Here is an 18531-nt window from a genome sequence, read left to right as displayed (position 1 = left end):
GAAACAATGCAGTTTTCTCAAAGGTATTCATGAATTTCTTACTTATATAGTAAAACTGTGATTATTCTTACTCCTGGGAGAAGAAAATGATAGATAACCCTCCAGAGTATGCTAGTATACAGTTTTGAATGGCATTTATAAAAATAGGAACGCTGCTACATTATGTTCATGTTGCACTTCCCAATTTATTGTTTATCTGTGAATCAGTTCACCTGTTCCTAATATGACCCTAAGAAGTAATAATACTAGTATTATTAGTTTTCTTTCTTTTATACATATTTATCTTTTCAGTGTTATTGCACAATATGTTAAGATTAGCTTATCATTCCTAACTGGATAAGTACCAGTGATAGAGTACAGGGTTCAACAACGTAATTACTGCTGTCATAAGTTAGTTTATGATTTAAAAATCTACCCAAAAGTAATATGCAATATTCTACTGGTGGGTAATTAAACATTGATTACTGTTCTTTCTCTTAAGAATTGGAGTAAATGTGTTTTTGTTGTTTAAAGGATTGCCTTAAGAATGCTATCAGAGTTCTATGATAACAAAGTTTTATTTATTATACAAGTGTGTTACAAATGTCAATTCTCACTTTGCTTTTTTCCCCTAGCAAATGCTGCTTCAGACAAAAAGCTTCTAATTGTTATTGACACAAATATTCTGATGAATCATCTCAAATTTGTTAGACTTTTAAAGACAAGAGAAATCCCAGGTATTTATAAAACATACTGACTGATTCTGATTTTCTTATTTAACATTGCTGTGAATTTTTTACTCCCCATAAACTTACTTTTGTTTGGATATGTTGTTAAGCACAAGCGTGCACAGCATAATCAGCTTAAGTAAAAAGGGGAATAAAAAAGAGCCTTTACTGGTTAATCTAGCTTCTAAACTTATTCTTCTTTGATCTCCTGTAGTATTTATTTTTGTAATGTTCTTTTGACATTTGTATCTGTTTTAAGTTCCTATTTTTATGTATTATCTCTTCATTTAGATTGTGAATTTCTTTAAAACTTTTAATTCTCCTACAGCAGGTCAATTTAGTAGCTTAATACATATTTGTTGACTTATAAGAAATCTTTTTATTTTTTTAGGCTTTGACAGTCTTGTGTTAATAATTCCCTGGGTGGTTGTACAAGAGCTGGATCGTATGAAGGCAGGAAAATTACTGAAACATGCCCAGCACAAAGCTATACCTGCAGTTCATTTCATCAATGACAGTCTCAGAAATCAAGATAGAAAGCTATGGGGTCAGTCAATACAACTTGCATCTCAAAAACTTTGTAAGTGTTGTTCTCTCAGGGTGTTCCCTGATTAAGATTTGTTTGGATGCTGACTCATTATTGCAGGGAAACGGTGCAAAACTTAAAACAATACTATAAGTATTGCATTATGAAATGGCAGGACATGGTGATGTTTTGGACTGTTCTATTAGGCTTGTTTTGGAGGTCTTTGATATTTTCTGTTTCTCCTAGACCTTATTGGGAAGGTCTGTGATTTCACAGATAGTGACTATATAGTTCTGTATGCATAGCTGTCAGTATTACAATACTTGAATCTTTTTTTAAAATACCTTGCTGAGTGATGAGGCCCATAAGTGATCTGTGTTTCTAATCATCTGCGTGCTCAGTTGCTTCAGTTGTGTCTGACTCTGTGCGACCCTGTGAAACTGTAGCCTGCCGTGGGATTCTCCAGGCAAGAATACTGGAGTGAGTTGCCATGCCCTCCTCCAGGGATCTTCCCCACCCAGGAATTGAACCTGTGTCTCCTACCTTGCAAGTGGATTCGTTTAATTGCTGAACTACCAGGGAAGCCCCTAATCACCACTACATGCAGTTAATATAATACAGAGATAGGTCTTGTTTTCCTCTGGTTTGTCAGAACCTATAATAAGGAAGTTTTTTTATAATCAATTCAGTTCAGTCACCCAGTCGTGTCTGACTCTTTGCGACCCCATGAATTGCAGCACGCCAGGCCTCCCTGTCCATCACCAACTCCTGGAGTTCACTCAAACTCACGTCCATTGAGTTGGTGATGCCATCCAGCCACTCATCCTCTGTCGTCCCCTTTTCCTCCTGCCCCCAATCCCTCCCAGCATCAGGGTTTTTTCCAGTGAGTCAACTCTTCACATGAGGTGGCCAAAGGACTGGAGTTTCAGCTTTAGCATCATTCCTTCCAAAGACCACCCAGGACTGATCTCCTTTAGAATGGACAGGTTGGATCTCCTTGCAGTCCATGGGACTCTCAAGAGTCTTCTCCAACACCACAGTTCAAAAGCATCAAGTCTTCGGTGCTCAGCTTTCTTCACAGTCCAACTCTCACATCCATACATAACTACTGGAAAAACCATAGTCTTGCCTAGACAGACCTTTGTTGGCAAAGTAATGTCTCTGCTTTTGAATATGCTATCTAGGTTGGTCATAACTTTCCTTCCAAGGAGTAAGCGTCTTTTAATTTCATGGCTGCAGTCACCATCTGCAGAGATTTTGGAGCCCCCAAAAATAAAGTCTGACACTGTTTCCACTGTTTCCCCATCTATTTCCCATGAAGTGATGGGACCGGATGCCATGATCTTTGTTTTCTGAATGTTGAGCTTTAAGCCAACGTTTTCACTCTCCTCTTTCACCTTCATCAAGAGGCTTTTTAGTTCCTCTTCACTTTCTGCCATAAGGGTGGTGTCATCTGCACATCTGAGGTTATTGATATTTCTCCCGGCAATCTTGATTCCAGCTTGTGTGTCTTCCAGCCCAGCGTTTCTCATGATGTACTCTGCATAGAAGTTAAATAAGCAGGGTGATTTTTTATAATAGAGATCTATAGATTTTCTCTTGATTTGTTTCCATATTAGTTTGTTGGGTTTTTTTTTTTTTAGACATTTAAAAATTAGTCTTAGAACGAAAGTGTGTTCTTCATGTTTTGTGTAACTATTTGGTAAAAAAAAAATCTTTGTAAAGCAATATAGTTGCCTCTGAAGAGTTTATATTTACATTTAGAGGATATATTTCATTCTTTAAAAACTTGTTTATTCCCAACTCAGAATTATTTGTTTATGTAGATGTGTTTTATTTTAAATATCATGAATTTATGTTGTTTGCAAGATGAGTCTAATTATCATATTAATCCTGAGAAGGCTTTTGGCACAGCTGTTTAGTCCTACATCTTTGAAGAAAAAGGGCCTCTACAATTAATTCCCTTATTTATTCCCTTTACAAATAATTATTAGCTCTTAGTATATTCCAGTACAATGCTTATGCATTTTGAGTAGGAACGTCATGTGAAGTTTAAGAGCTTTTAAAGGAAACCACTAAAAAAAAATCATTTATTAGAGTTAAGAAAATACTAAAATATTTTAACACATTATATTAAATTGAATGTTTTACTTTTTTTTTTTTTTTACTTTCTATTATGAAAAACTTCAAATATAGAAGTAGGTAGAATAATACTATGAATCCCTGTGTGCTTTTCACTCATTTTCAATGATTCTCAACATTTTGGCGACAATTTCTTTCATTCCTTTTCTCTCATTTCCTTTTCACCTTTTCTCCTAACTCCTGAAACTCCTGTTGTACTTTGGTATATAGTGCTAACAGATGGGACTTTTTTTTTGCCTTTTTTTTTTTTTTTAATTTTATTTTATTTTTAAACTTTACATAATTGTATTAGTTTTGCCAAATATCAAAATGAATCTGCCACAGGTATACATGTGTTTCCCATCCTGAGCCCTCCTCCCTCCTCCCTCCCCATACCATCCCTCTGGGTCGCAGATAGGACTTTTTAAAAAAACAACCACACTATAACAAAACCTCTGTCTAAACCATCATTTCAGTAAACCTCCAATCCTTAAGAAGAGGTGAGAATTTTTTTTACTCGTAGTTTTTTTCCTTGTTAGTTGATAAAAATTACATTTTAGTGTATAATTGTATAGATGATGATAGTAATAGACAACACTGGTATGGCCGTTATTCTCCAGACCCTTTTCTAAGTGCTTTACAGCTAATATCTCATTCAAAACTTAGGGTACTTGTGGACCATATTCTTATTAGACCTATTCTGCTGATGAGGAAATTGAGACATAGAGATGTTAAGAACTTGTCCTAGATGGAATATCTATTCCTTCAATAGATTGAGTTTGAGACTTATTTTAGAAGAACTAATAGATATTTTGGCCACATTTATTATTTATAGATACTTGATATGTGTCTTTTGACTTTTTAATTTTTATGTGCTTCTTTTGATGCTTTTACTTCTTCAGTCTATGCTTTTAGGATTATTAAGGAGGATAAATCATAGTAGTGGTCTCAAACTTCTGTGCTGCTTCAGTTTCTGGGCCTTCCTGGAAAGCCATACTTCCCTTTAATGCTTCAGTTTGATACTATCTGGTCTTAATTTTGCTAAATTGTGCTTTTAGTTACAAGGTTGTAGATTAGTCTTTATAGATTATTTGTGTAATTGTCTTTGTCAGATAAATCCTTTATATATCATTGTTATCTGTCAAAGTGATTGTTTGAAACATTGTTTATATAAAATCTAATGCACTTAATATATTTATTCTGTTGATAATGATTTTATGATCTCCTTTAGAAATATCCTTAGTCATTTTTATCATAGTAAAATTATATTTTACATTCTAATGATGAATTGAAACTTATAAAAAATTTAATTCAGGATTTTTGAATAAAATTAAAATACTTGTTTGAAGAAAAGCAAGAACAAAACAGTCTTTAATTATGCTTTGCATCTGTCGAGTACATTTGCCACTAACTCTAATAATTGCATATATAGATGTATTATTTTGTTTTATGTAATCATTGAGTATTATAACTGTATTTTTTTTAGACAGGAATTTTCCATCAAAAAAAGAAAAATGCCACAAATTGAATGAAAATAGTCTATGTTATTAATAAATAGACTTAGTTGAACATAATTTTAGTGTTGTCCTTACTCTTTTCAAAATTGTACTTATTTAATATAGTATGCATTACGATGAGAATAGGATTTGAAATCTGATTGACCTGAGTTTTTTGAGCTGACCTGGAGAAAGTTAAACGTGAGGAAACTGAGTAAATAAAATGGGGGGAAATGACCCCTGGCTGAAAATATGGTCTGAAGATTGGTTGAGCTAATTGTATTAAAGTGCTTAATGGTTTAATGTTTGGAATAAGTGGTAAGTCTTGTGAGTCCTCTTACATGAGAAAGTTATACAGATGGTTTAGAAAAACTAAATTTCCCTAATGGACAAAGATTATTAATAGGTAATTCACAAAAGAAGAAATACATCTAGTCAGCCTTTTTTGTTCAAGGTAAATATTTTCCTGTTTACTGTTTTAAATATTGTTAACTGCTTATGTGTAAAACTTTTTAGTTTATATTTTTTGCATTTTCCCTTTTTATTTTTGTTGTTCCTAAATTTAGAATGATACTTCTTCCCAGCACTTGATAGGAACACAGCACTCAGTGCATAGGGAATATGAATTAGTAACTTTTCAGAGAGCAATTTATCAGTGTTTATACAAAGCCTACGGAGATGATTTGTCTTTCTTGCAATTATTCTAAAGAAATAATCAGAGATCAGTGATTTATATAATTAGTGTTCATCACAGCATGATTTATACAGCGAAAAATTTGAAACAGTCTTGACAGTTGGAGATGTTACATATAATCCTGTAGCCAAATGAGAGAATACTAATTTTGAAAAATGTTATCATGTGATATTAAACAGAATAATATTTAAAAGAATATAAACTACAATCCTAAATTTCTTAGATTAATTCAGGCAAAGAAAGACAAATATCATGTGTCACTTACATATGTAAGCTAAAAAGTAATACCAAAAACCATCCAGAAATTTGTCTCACAGTTCTGAAGACTGGAAGTCTAGAATCAGGGTGTTAGCAGGATTATTTCCTTCTGACATCTATCAGAGAAACATCTGTTCCAGACTGCCTTCTTGGCTTGTAAATGGCCATTTTCTCCTTATTGCTCTTCATATCCTCTTCTCTCTACTCATGTCTGGTTCCAGATTTCCCCTGTTTAGTTAGAATATCAGTCCTATTGGGTTAGTTCAGTTCAGTCGCTCAGTGTGTCCAACTCTTTGTGACCCCATGAACCACAGCACGCCAGGCCTCCCTGTCCATCACCAACTCCCGGAGACCACCCAGACCCATGTCCGTTGAGTCAGTGATGCCATCCAACCATCTCATCCTTTGTTGTCCCCTTCTCCTCCTGCTCTCAATCTTTCCCAGCATCAGGGTCCTTTCAAATGAATCAGCTCTTCTCATCAGGTGGCCAAAGTATTGGAGTTTCAGCTTCAACAGCAGTCCTTCCAATGAACACCCGGGACTGATCTCCTTTAGGATGGACTTGTTGGATCTCCTTGCAGTCCAAAGGACTCTCAAGAGTCTTCTCCAACACCACAGTTCAAAAGCATCAATTCTTCGGCACTCAGCTTTCTTTATAGTCCAACTCTCACATCCATACATGACCACTGGAAAAACCATAGCCTTGACTAGATGGACCTTTGTTAGCAAAGTAATGTTTCTGCTTTTTAATATGCTGTCTAGGTTGGTCATAATGTTCCTTCCAAGGAGTAAGTGTCTTTTAATTTCAAGGCTGCAATCACCATCTGTGCTGATTTTGGAGCCCAGAAAAATAAAGTCAGCCACTGTTACCACATCTGTTTGCCATGAAGTGATGGGACCGGATGCCATGATCCTTGTTTTCTGACTGTTGAGCTTTAAGCCAACGTTTTCACTCTCCTCTTTCACTTTCATCAAGAGGCTCTCTAGTTCTTCTTCACTTTCTGCCATAAGGGTGGTGTCATCTGCATATCTGAGGTTATTGATATTTCTCCTGGCAATCTTGATTCCAGCTTGTGCTTCCTCCAGCCCAGCATTTCTCATGATGTACTCTGCATCAGTTCAGTTCAGTTCAGTCGCTCAGTCGTGTCCGATTCTGCGACCCCATGAATCGCAGCACACCAGGCCTCCCTGTCCATCACCAACTTCCGGAGTTCACTCAAACTTACGTCTGTCGAGTTGGTGATGCCATCCAGCCATCTCATCCTCTGTCGTCCCCTTCTCCTCCTGCCCCCAATCCCTACTCTGCATATATAAGTTAAATAAGCAGGGTGACAGTATGCAGCCTTGATGTTCTCCTTTTCCTATTTGGAACCAGTCTGTTGTTCCATGTCCAGTTCTAACTGTTGCTTCCTGACCTGCATACAGATTTCTCAAGAGGCAGGTCAAGTGGTCTGGTATTCCCGTCTCTTTCAGAATTTTCCACAGTTTATTGTTATCCATGCAGTCAAAGGCTTTGGCATAGTCAGTAAAGCAGAAATAGATGTTTTTCTGGAACTCTCTTGCTTTTTCAGTGCTCCAGCGGATGTTGGCAATTTGATCTCTGGTTCCTCTGCCTTTTCTAAAAACAGCTTGAACAATTGGAAGTTCACGGTTCATGTATTGCTGAAGCCTGGCTTGGAGAATTTTAAGCATCACTTTACTAGCATGTGAGATGAGTGCAATTGTGGGGTAGTTTGAGCATTCTTTGGCATTGCCTTTCTTTGGGATTGGAATGAAAACTGACATTTTCCAGTCCTGTGGCCACTGCTGAGTTTTCCTAATTTGCTGGTATATTGAGTGCAGCACTTTCACAGCATCATCTTTCAGGATTTGAAATAGCTCAACTGGAATTCCATCACCTCCACTAGCTTTGTTCGTAGTGATGCTTTCTAAGGCCCACTTGGATGTCTGGCTCTAGGTGAGTGATCACACCATCGTAATTATCTGGGTTGTGAAGATCTTTTTTGTACACTTCTGTGTATTCTTGCCACGTCTTCTTAATATCTTCTGCTTCTGTTAGGTCTCTACCATTTCTGTCCTTTTTTGAGCCCATCTTTGCATGAAATGTTCCCTTGGTATCTCTAATTTTCTTGAAGAGATCTTTAGTCTTTCCCGTTCCCTTGTTTTCCTCTGTTTCTTTGCGTTGATCGCTGACACTAATGAACTCATTTTAACTTGCAAAACACCAAAAATAGGATTTAAAAGAGTATAGATTACAATCCCAAGTTCCTTAGATTGTGCATATATACTTAGAGATATATTGAGCTGATGAAATTATGAGATATTTTAGTTTTCTTTATATTTTCGGAATTTTTCAGATTTTCTATAATTATTTATTTTTATTTTTAGGTAAAAATAAGGTTATCTGATACCTGCTACACCAGACATTTGTTCCATCATTTTTATATTTTCTTTTATTACATTTTTGTTGAATCATTACTTGCAGGATATTTGTATTAGACACTGTTCTAACTGTTGAGGCTGCAGCAGTGAATGAGACATACAAAGCCCGCTGTTGAGAAACTTTAATTCTATTACTATGCTAAATATCATATTAACTGTAATTTATACAGTTAAGCAATTTGCCCATTATTGCATGTCCAGTAAGTGGGAAAGCAAGAATTCAAACCCAGGTTATCTGGTTCCAGTGTCTTTGTTCATTTTTGAACAGTTCCTGAGCAAGTACTCAAAAATATTTGTTGGTAAAAATATTTATGAATATTCTTATAATTTTAGGTATACCTTCTGGGCCTGTGTATTCTAGAAAAAAGTGACAGAACAAGTAATCATGAACTTTGATACCTTTAGAGCAGTGTACTTACTGTATGCTCTAAACCTCCTTTGATTGGTCAAATTGAGTTGCTAAAGTTAACCACTGATTTTGAGCTGCCCATTTTGCATTATTGTGATATTTACTTTGTGAGCTAAAAGCAGGAAAATTGGCTGTTGTAATGTATGTCTGTCTGGCTTACTGGTTGTCTGATTAAAGAACTGAATCATATGTCTCTCAGGTTCATGCTATGAGATCAGTTGAGTTTTGTCTAGACTTCGCCAAGAGATCATGAGGCCCCAAAGAGTTTGTCTTTTGACAAGCATAGGGACCTGGTGCAGCTTAGACCTTAGAAAAATGTTTATTGCGTGTGTGAATGAGTTTTCGAATTTGAAAGTTTAGAGGAATCAGTAATATAGGCTAAAAGTTGAGGGGAGAAAAAGGTTATAATCTGGGAAAAAAGTTAAGGCTCACTGGGCAGCATGTCTTGACTTTTAGTGTGTAAGAGACTTGCCAAGGGCTTAAATCAGTCTTTGGATCCAGGCTTCAAAGATTCTTATCCATAAATGGGTCTGGGGTGTGGTGCTTCTTTCTATATTATTAATAAGTACCCCAGGGATTTCTGAGGCAGGTAGTGTAAGGACTTATAAAAATGATATCTTTAGTCCTCTTTCTACATATTACATTCTTTTCATACACACACATACACAAACACAACTTATTACATGCTTTAAGACTTGGAGAATACCAGAGGATACTATATCAGCTACATACTAACATTTGTTAGAAATTACTTTTTGTATTCTCTTCCTAGTGCCCATGTTGTCTTCTTCTGTACATCTCTCTCTAAATGTTATTGCTTAGAGGTTAAGAAAAAGCAGACACATGAAATTGGTTCTGTTGCTGGTAGAACAATTGCTGGTTATTTTACTGACCTCTTTTAAGTTAATATGAAACAAGATATAATCATATAATTTGCTTAAAATCTCTTAAGTGACTGAACTGAGACTAGAATTCATAGCTTTTGGTTTCTAGTATGGCATTTTAACCTACTGATCACATTTCTTTCCTTTGGGTTTATTAATAGGCATATTCTCTTCTGTTTTAGTAAACTATCAATTTAATAAACTATCAGTTAATTAAACCCATAAATATATGAATTCTAGATCCAGAATTTTCAGGTCATTGTTTTTGTTGTGTTTTATCTTCCTCCTCTTATTTAAAAAGTTTTCTTTGTTTTAGATGATTCAATTTGTAAATATGGCCTAAATTGTTTATACAGTTCCCAGATTTTGAGTGTGCTTATTGATTGTTGCTTTTGCTGAATTCGCAGATGGATTGAGTGATGAGAACAATGATGATCGTGTATTAAAATGCTGTCTTCAGTACCAAGAACTATTCCCTTGTTCTCTTGTTATTTTGTGCACGTGAGTTTCATATTCATTTTACTTTTTTTTAAAATAGCAATTTCTATTAAAGAATTTTTAAAAATCATACTGTAATGACCATACCAAGGATCAAAAACATATATAATATTCTAAATCTCCCAGTAAATATATTCAGTTATATCTCACATTCTTATAATGTGCAAACTCTAGAGGAATGAGATTTGAATCTCATGAAGTTTCATTTCAACTTAAGTTATATGATATTCAGAAAACTTTTGAAAAAGCAAGGGAGAGTCAATTTAATATCCCAGTAAAATAGTTAGAAATGAAAATCTACATTTTGGTTATGAGGCAGGAGGGTTAATTAATTTATTTGTTGGGAAAGGCTAATGTATGTTGCAGTTATATCCTGAGTGCCTGTAACAGAGTTAGAGTTGAAATTCTGGGTCTACCACTTACCAGCTTTGTGACCTTGGAAAGCTGCTTAATGTTTCTTTATGTGTTTCCTTATGTGTGAAGCATAGGGAGAATAATAATACCTGCATTTATGAGGATATTGTGAGTATTTAATCAGAAAAAGTATGCATATTTGACTTGGAAGAGTGCCTCATACATAAAATTATCTCAGTAAGAGTTTTTCCTCCTTCTCCTGTCCTCATTCCATTCCATTCCTCCATTCCCAACTAATGTATTAATAAGTTAGTTCTAAGGTAAATGTAGCAAATTTCATTTGCCAAATTGTATTTATCATGTATGAGAAAAGGCTCTATAGGAACTGATAAGAGCAATTTTAATTTGTAGTTTTAGTCTGAATTGTATTCACTTCAGAATGGGGTTTTTAGAGTTTCATGATCATGCCAAAATTCTCTGAAATGAAGTGATTATGGAAATGAATAGCTCTTAGATTTTTCTTGTAAGAGGCTTGCCAATTATCATTTTACTGTGTTCAAAGATAAAGTTATTTTTTTTTTATTTTAAAAGAAACAGATTTCTATCTCTACCTTCATGTGTCCTATTAATCTAGGACATAATATATCATCCTGGAGTTTGTTGAAGGCTGAAATAGATTTAGTAATATGTTAATCGTTTTGAATTTGAGATAAGCTGAAATTGAGAGAGAATTGTTATTTTTTTGTTCCACTTAGAATGAAAATTAAATTGGTGAGATTTAATCAATTCTCCATTATTTCTGCAGTCACTGTTCTGGAATGAACAGATGTTAACAGTTTTTAATGAAATGAAAGTTTGTGGTCAAACTTTTACCTCTGGCATTGTCATGTTCCAGACAAGCCTTTTTTGTTTTTTCCGTTAAGTGTGATAATCATACTTACTGTGTAAGTCAGACATACTTAATGTGAGGATATATTTTTACTACTTTAAGGGATGATGAGATGATTAACATTAATATTAATAATGGCAGTGATAGGAGAAACCATCTATAAATACTACATACTGTATCTCATTCTAAGTGCTTTACTCACATTTTTAATCTTAAGTATGTACCAGCAACGTCCAGTTAGTATTTCCAGTCCACATCTCTCTTCTAAACTCTAGACTAATATATTCATCTACTTATTTGATATCTGTTTGGATGTCTCATAGACATCTGAAACCTGCCGTCTCCAAAAATGAACTCCTAATCTTTCCTTCTAAACTGTTCTCCATTTGAATAATAAAAGGCCGTCTTCTACCCATTTTGCTAAAGCCAGAAACCTTGGAGACATTTTTTATTTCTGCCTTTCCTTTATTATCTTTAGTCAGGCAAATAGCAGGTCTTGTGTGGTCTTCTTTTCTTTACTGACTCTGCCACCATCCTATGTCAAGTGATGTTATTTTTCCTCTTCCTTTTCTTCTCTAAGATCCATTATGCTCTCTACTTCCATATTCTCCTTCATTTATTTTTCAAAAAAATAATAATGGTATTTTTAACTTTTAAAAAGTTTTGTTATGAAGAATTTCAACAACATTCAAAGTGAAGAAGAGTTAATAAACGCCTAAGTACCCAGCTACAGTAATTATCAAGTTTCTACAATTCTGCTGCTAAGTCACGTCAGTCGTGTCCAACTCTGTGCAACCCCATAGACGGCAGCCCACCAGGCTCCGCCATCCCTGGGATTCTCCAGGCAAGAACACTGGAGTGGGTTGCCATTTCCTTCTCCAGTGCATGAAAGTGAAAAGTGAAAGTGAAGTCGCTTAGTCATGTCCAACTCAGTGACCCCATGGACTGAAGCCTACCAGGCTCCTCCATCCATGGGATTTTCCAGGCAAGAGTACTGGAGTGGGGTACCATTGCCTTCTCCAGTTCTATTACCTTATTATTTCCATCTACTCCCTGTCTTACGATATGATACAGTTCTTTTTATATTGAGGGAAGCTGTATAATGTTAAAAGGCCCAAATCTTAACTACACAGTGTGACAATGGATACTCTGGTTGTAGCTCCACATCCCTCTTGATACATAGAACACTTCCATTATCCCAGAAAATGTGCTTATGCCCGTTTTGTGCCCTTTTTCTAGTTTCTTAAGGTGGAAGCTAAGATAATTTATTTGAGACTTCTGTAAATTTCCCTTTAAGCACTGCCTTAGCTGCTTTTCACAAATTTTGATACATTTTTTTAAATTCAATTTAATATGCTTTATAATTTGAATTCCTGGTGGTCCGGTCTAGTGGTTAAGACTCAGTGCTTTCCCTGTTGGGGCTGGGGTTTGATCCCTTGTAGGGGAGCTAATCCTGCAAGCCATGGTGCAGCCAAAAAATAAATTAAAGAAAATAATGTTTTATAATTTCCCTCATGATTTCCTTTTGACCCACAGGTTTTTTTAGATATTTGGTGCAGTTAACTCCAAATATTTGCAAATTTTCCATTATCTTCTTGTTATTGATTATACTTCAATTCTGTTATATGACTTGAGAACATAATTTATATGATTTCTGTCCCTTTAAATTTGTTAAACGTGGTTTTATGCCCATGAATAAAATCTTGGTGAATGTTTTATGTGCTCTTAAGAAGAATTTATTCTGCTCTTGTGGGTCGAGTATTCTATAAATTTCATATAGGCCAAGTTTGTTGATAGTGTTGTTTAGGTCTTCTGTAACCTTAGTATTAATAATCTGTCTACTTATTTTATGATTACTGAGAGAAGAGTCTTAAATTTCCCAACTGTAATTTACTGGTTTGTTTGCTTCTCCTTTCCATTCTGTTTGTTTTACTTCATGAATTATGAAGCTCTGTTGTCAGAGGCATACACATTTAGGATAGTCGTCTTGGAGAATTGACACCTTTCTCACTATCTAATCATTGTCTTTGTTCCTGATAATATTCCTGATTCTGAAGTTTCCTTTGTTTAATATTAATATTACTATTCCAGTGTTGTTTGCTTTGTATTTATAATATATATATTTTTCATCCATTTACTTTTAACCTATCTATATCTTTATATAAAGTATTTTGTAGATAGCATATAATTGATACTTTCCTTTTTTCCATTCTGACAATTTCTGTCTGATGAATTTCTACTATTCACATTTAATTGTTTGGATCAGAATCTACCATTTTGCTAATTATTTTTTATTTATTCAGGTATTCTTTTCTTCCTTTTCCTCCCCCCACCCCCCTTGGATTAACTATGGTGCCATTTTATCTCCATTATTGACTTTGTACCTTTTTGAAAAAAACTTTATAATGGTTGCCTTAGTGTTTATAATATACATCTTTACTTGATCAAAGTCTGTCTTTAAATAACACTATGTTGCTTCATGTGTAGTGTAAGTATTTTAATGTGCTTTGAATTTCTCCCCCCATCCATTTTGCTATCATTATTACATATTTTACTTTTACAGAAACAATAGCACAGTACTTTGTAATGTTTTTGCTTCACTCATTTGTCATTTAAAGGAATTAAAAATAAGAAAGTGAATGTTTTTACCTTGCATTCCATTTTTAGCATTCTTTATTTCTTTTTCTGAATCCAAGTTTCTGTCTGGTGCCAGATTTCTGGTCATATTCCTTTTGCCTAAACAACTTTGACATGTGTGAGTATGTTGGCAGTGAATTTTCTGGTTTTGTTTGTCTGATAGTGTGTTTATTTCTCATTTATTTCTGAAGTATGTTTTTACTGGATATGCAATTCTTGGTTGATTTGTTTTTTCTGTTTCTTTGAGTATTTTAAAGGTATCACTGCATTTTCTTCTAACTTGTTTGATTTCTGATGAGAAGTCTGCTGTAAATATTTTCTTCCTCTGTGTGTAATGTTCTTTTGGTCTTTTTTTTCCCCCTCTCATTGCTTTCAAGATTTTTTGTCTTTTTTTTTTTTTTTTTTTAGTAGTTTGTTTTTAGCATTCTTTAGCAGATATACCCACACCAGTGTTCTTGCCTGGAGAATCCCAGGGATGGGGGAGCATGGTGGGCTACCATCTGTGGGGTTGCACAGAGTTGGACACGACTGAAGCGACTTAGCAGCAGCAGCAGATGTACCACATGTTTGTGTGTATGTTTGTGATCCAAGCATGCATGCTCAGTTGCTCAGACATGTCCAACCCCTCGTGACACCGTGGATTGTAGCCTGCCTGGTTCCTCTGTCCATGGGATTTTCCAGGCAAGAATACTGGAGTGAGTTGCCATTTCCTCCTCCAGGGTATCTTCCCAACCCAGGGGTTGAACCTGTGTCTCCTGCATTGACACGTGGATTCTTTACCACTGAGCCACCTGGGAAACCTGTATGCTTGTGGTAGAGGAGAGGAAATTATCCTGCTTGATGTTCTCTGAGCTTCTTGGATCTGTGGTTTGGTGTTCATTTTTTAGTTTTGGAAAATTCTCAGCCATTATCTCTTTAAATATTTAATATTCCTTCTGCCCCATTCCCTCTTTTCTCCTTCTGGTATTACAGAATTATTAATACATTGTAGTAGTCAGCCTCCAAGATGATTCCAGTGATTCCTTGCCTCTTGGTATCTTTTTGTTTTTGTTTCTTGGCTGCACTGTACCACTTGCAGGATCTTAGTTACCCAGTCAGGAATCAAACCCAGGCCCTCTGCAATGGAAGTGCAGAGTCCTCACCACTGGACCACCAGGGGATTCCTGTTCCTCTTAGTATTAATTCCCTTGTGTTAATTCTCCTACGTTGTACCAGGGTTGATCGTCTGTGTGACAGATAGCATGCATCAGAAGTGATGGTATGTCACTTCTAAGATTAGTTTATGAAAGATTGGCACTTCCTTTTTGGGCAAACTCTTGTTTCTTTCTCTTAGATCAGTTGTTCTGGGGAAGCAAACTCCATGCTGTGAATAGCTCTGTGGAGATGCCCATGTGGTAAGAAACTGAAGCTGCAAGCCAAAAGCCAGTGAAGGGCTAAGCCCTACCAATAGCTACATGAATGAGCACCAGTTAAATCATGAGGTGACACTGGGGAAAATCTCAACTTTGTGAGATACCCTGAGCCAGAATCTTTCAGTCAAGCTGCTCACAGATTCCTCACTTTTAGAAACTGTGTGAGATAATAAATGTTTTTTTCACACTACTAAGTTTTGGGGATAAAGAGTTACACACCCAATAGACAACTAATACATGCCTATATATTTGACTATTTGATATTGTCCAACAGCTCTTATATATATATTTTTTTTTTAACATTTTTTTCTCTTTTGTTTCAGTTTGGATAATTTATTTTGACCTGTCTTAATGTTTGGTCTTTCCTCACCTGTGTTGAGTCTACTGAGGAGCTTGTTGAAGGCATTTTTAATTTCTGTCTGGTTTTACATGCTGTTCACCTTTTCTGTTGGGCTTCCCAGGTGGCACTAATGGTAAAGAACCCGCATGCCAAAGCAAGAGCTGCAAGAGATGTGGGTTCGATCCCTGGGTGGGGAAGATCCCTTGAAGAAGGGCTTGGCAACCTGCTCCTGTATTCTTGCCTGGAGAGTCCCATGGACAGAGGAGCCTGGTGGGCTACAGTGCGTAAGGTGACAAAGAGTCGGACACGACTGAAGAGACTTAGCACGCATGCATTCACCTTTTCCATTAGAGCCTTTAACACAATCTAAATTCTTTAAAATTTCCTGTCAGATAGCTTCAATGTCTGTGTCATATTTGAATCTGGTTCTATTGATTGCCATGTCTCTTGGAAGTATATTGCTTTTTTTCTGGGTTGAATTTATATGCAGATTTTAAGACTCAACTCTGTGATTTCCTCCCTTCTTCAGTTTCCCCTTAACTGTCCATATGTTTTGGCCCGCGGTACCTAACATTGCCTTCTGATATTTTAAGCCGCAAAGGCTCTGACTTTCTGCCCGAAAGCATTGATGAGTTGGGGAATGCCCTCAGGCAAAAAGATAGAAAAGTGTGCTCTTAACCTTTGCAGTGTCTGTGTCTTGAGTGTACATTCCCCTCCACCTTCTACCTTCATTTTATTGCTCTTTAGTGCCTTCAAATAGATTTTGCCTTTTTTGTTGTTTTTGGTCTAGATTTTCTAATTCTGTCTATGGGAAGTTAGTCTGACCAAGCTTTTTTGTCATTAACAGAAGCTGGAAGCCTGCTAGTCTCAAGAACAACAGTTTGGTAAACACAGATCTGCTGTCAGTTCTGCACTGAAGCCCTTAAATCTCTTTCCATTTATTAATGTTCTTGACTTTCTCTGTAGGCATGTAAACTGGTCTTATCCACTATTTCTAATCATCCTGGCTTCTTACAGCATATAGCAAATTCACATTTGTCTTCAGTCATCAGTTCAGTTGCTCAGTCGTGTCCGACTCTTTGCGACCCCATGAACCGCAGCACGCCAGGCCTCCCTGTCCATCACCAACTCCCGGAGTCCACCCAAACCCATGTCCATTGAGTCGGTGATGCTATCCAACCATCTCATCCTCTGTCGTCCCCTTCTCCTCCTGCCCTCAATCTTTCCCAGCATCAGGGTCTTTTCCAGTGAGTCAGCTCTTCGCATCAGGTGGCCAAAGTATTGGAGTTTCAGCTTCAACATCAGTCCTTCCAGTGAACACCCAGGACTGATCTCCTTTAGGATGAACTGGTTGGATCTCCTTGCAGTCCAAGGGACCCAACACCACAGTTCAAAAACATCAATTCTTCGGTGCTCAGCTTTCTTCACATCCATACATGACCACTGGAAAAACCATAGCCTTGACTAGACGGACCTTTGTTGGCAAAGTAATATCTCTGCTTTTCAATATACTATCTAGGTTGGTCATAACTGTCCTAAGGAGTAAGTGTCTTTTAATTTCATGGCTGCAATCACCATCTGCAGTGATTTTGGAGCCCCCAAAAAATAAAGTCTGACACTGTTTCCACTGTTTCCCCATCTATTTACTTAATAGACAAGTTACTTAACCTTTTTATACTTCAGTTTCTTATGTGTGAAATGGGGATAAAAATTAGTACCGCTCCTACCTAAGAAGTTTGTTGTGAGAATTAAATGGATTGATATATATAAAGTGCTTAGCATAGTCCCTGATACCAGGAAAACATTCAATATGTAGCAATAATAATTATTCTCAAAAGCTAAGATGATATGCCTCTAGTGTATGATAATTTATCTTCTACATTAAAAAAATTATCCTTTGTTAATATATGTACTGAGAATCACCAACCTCTGATTAGATTCCATGTGATTTTAGTTGCCATATGATTTGTCTTATAAAAAATAAAATATTTTTTCCTCCTAATCCAACCTAGGGATGATAGAAATTTAAGAAACAAAGGCCTAATAAGTGGTGTGAAGTCACTCAGTAAAGAAGAATTGAGTGCAGAGTTATTAAACTTATCTCTGAACACAGATGTATGTCATCAGCCTTGTATATCTAAACAACAATTGAAAGCAGGTAGTATTCTTACTACAAATAATTAGAAGTAAATCTTATTTTGTGTACTAAGAATATTGACAACAGTTGGAATTAATAGTAGATATTTATTTTGTACATTTAAAGAAACATTGTTTGGAATATTTGCTGGCACATAAATGGTAGAAATGAACGAATATTATAATGGTGATCCAAGAAAAAGCATACATTATTGCCTTCTATATATACTGTTACAAATTAATTTGTAGTTTTGTCTGTACACTCATATACATTTTTATATATTTGTAATCACCATGTGAATCCTATTTTTTTCCTTCACAGAGGATACCTTTTAAATTAATAGTAGCTATAAGAAATATCCATTTGAGGTTGAGAAAATAGTTTATTCTTAAAATCACTTTCATATTCATAACTTTCTATTAACATAGTAAAACAGTAATAGAGAGACTTGAAGGACTCTAGTGGTAATGTTTTTAAATTTAAACTAATATACACATTATTTAAAAACATATCTCACCATTTCCTTCTGAGGGAAAAATAATTATTGAAGTTTTTAATAGCATATGCATATGCTTCATATATTCATTTGAATATATGCTACTTGTTTGGTGCTTATTTGACCTTTTTGGTAATAAAATTTCCTTTGTCATAATATTCTAAATGGCCTTTAGAGGCAGTTACAGAATATTCTACTTTATAGTTTTTCAAGGGAAATATGCTTTTGATT

General features: G+C 35.6%; 1 protein-coding gene across 48 annotated transcripts in view; it reads left to right on the top strand.

Annotated features, from left to right (window-relative positions):
* The window catches only part of SWT1 (SWT1 RNA endoribonuclease homolog), a 107721-nt gene that overhangs the window by 25846 nt on the left and 63344 nt on the right, over window positions 1-18531 (top strand). For 23 of the 48 annotated variants that reach the window (XR_015143117.1, XR_015143116.1, XR_015143114.1 and 20 more), the window contains 4 exons: window positions 615-716; window positions 1099-1287; window positions 9945-10038; window positions 17680-17825. Coding sequence is in view for 28 of the 48 variants with exons in the window: in XM_086343359.1 (XP_086199485.1) it covers window positions 615-716; window positions 1099-1287; window positions 9945-10038; window positions 17680-17825 (531 nt within the window). In the remaining 20 variants the exon portion in view is untranslated. Of the gene's footprint in view, window positions 1-614; window positions 717-1098; window positions 1288-9944; window positions 10039-15248; window positions 15426-15788; window positions 17826-18531 lie in introns of those variants that run through there. The other 25 variants (XR_015143133.1, XR_015143124.1, XR_015143125.1 and 22 more) reach the window with 11 other exon arrangements.

This window comes from Bos grunniens, chromosome 16 (assembly GCF_055505025.1).
Source record: "Bos grunniens cultivar Pamir isolate PY7600 chromosome 16, Bosgru_T2T1.0, whole genome shotgun sequence".
Lineage (NCBI taxonomy): Eukaryota > Metazoa > Chordata > Mammalia > Artiodactyla > Bovidae > Bos > Bos grunniens.
This window is presented reverse-complemented; position numbering and strand designations above follow the sequence as displayed.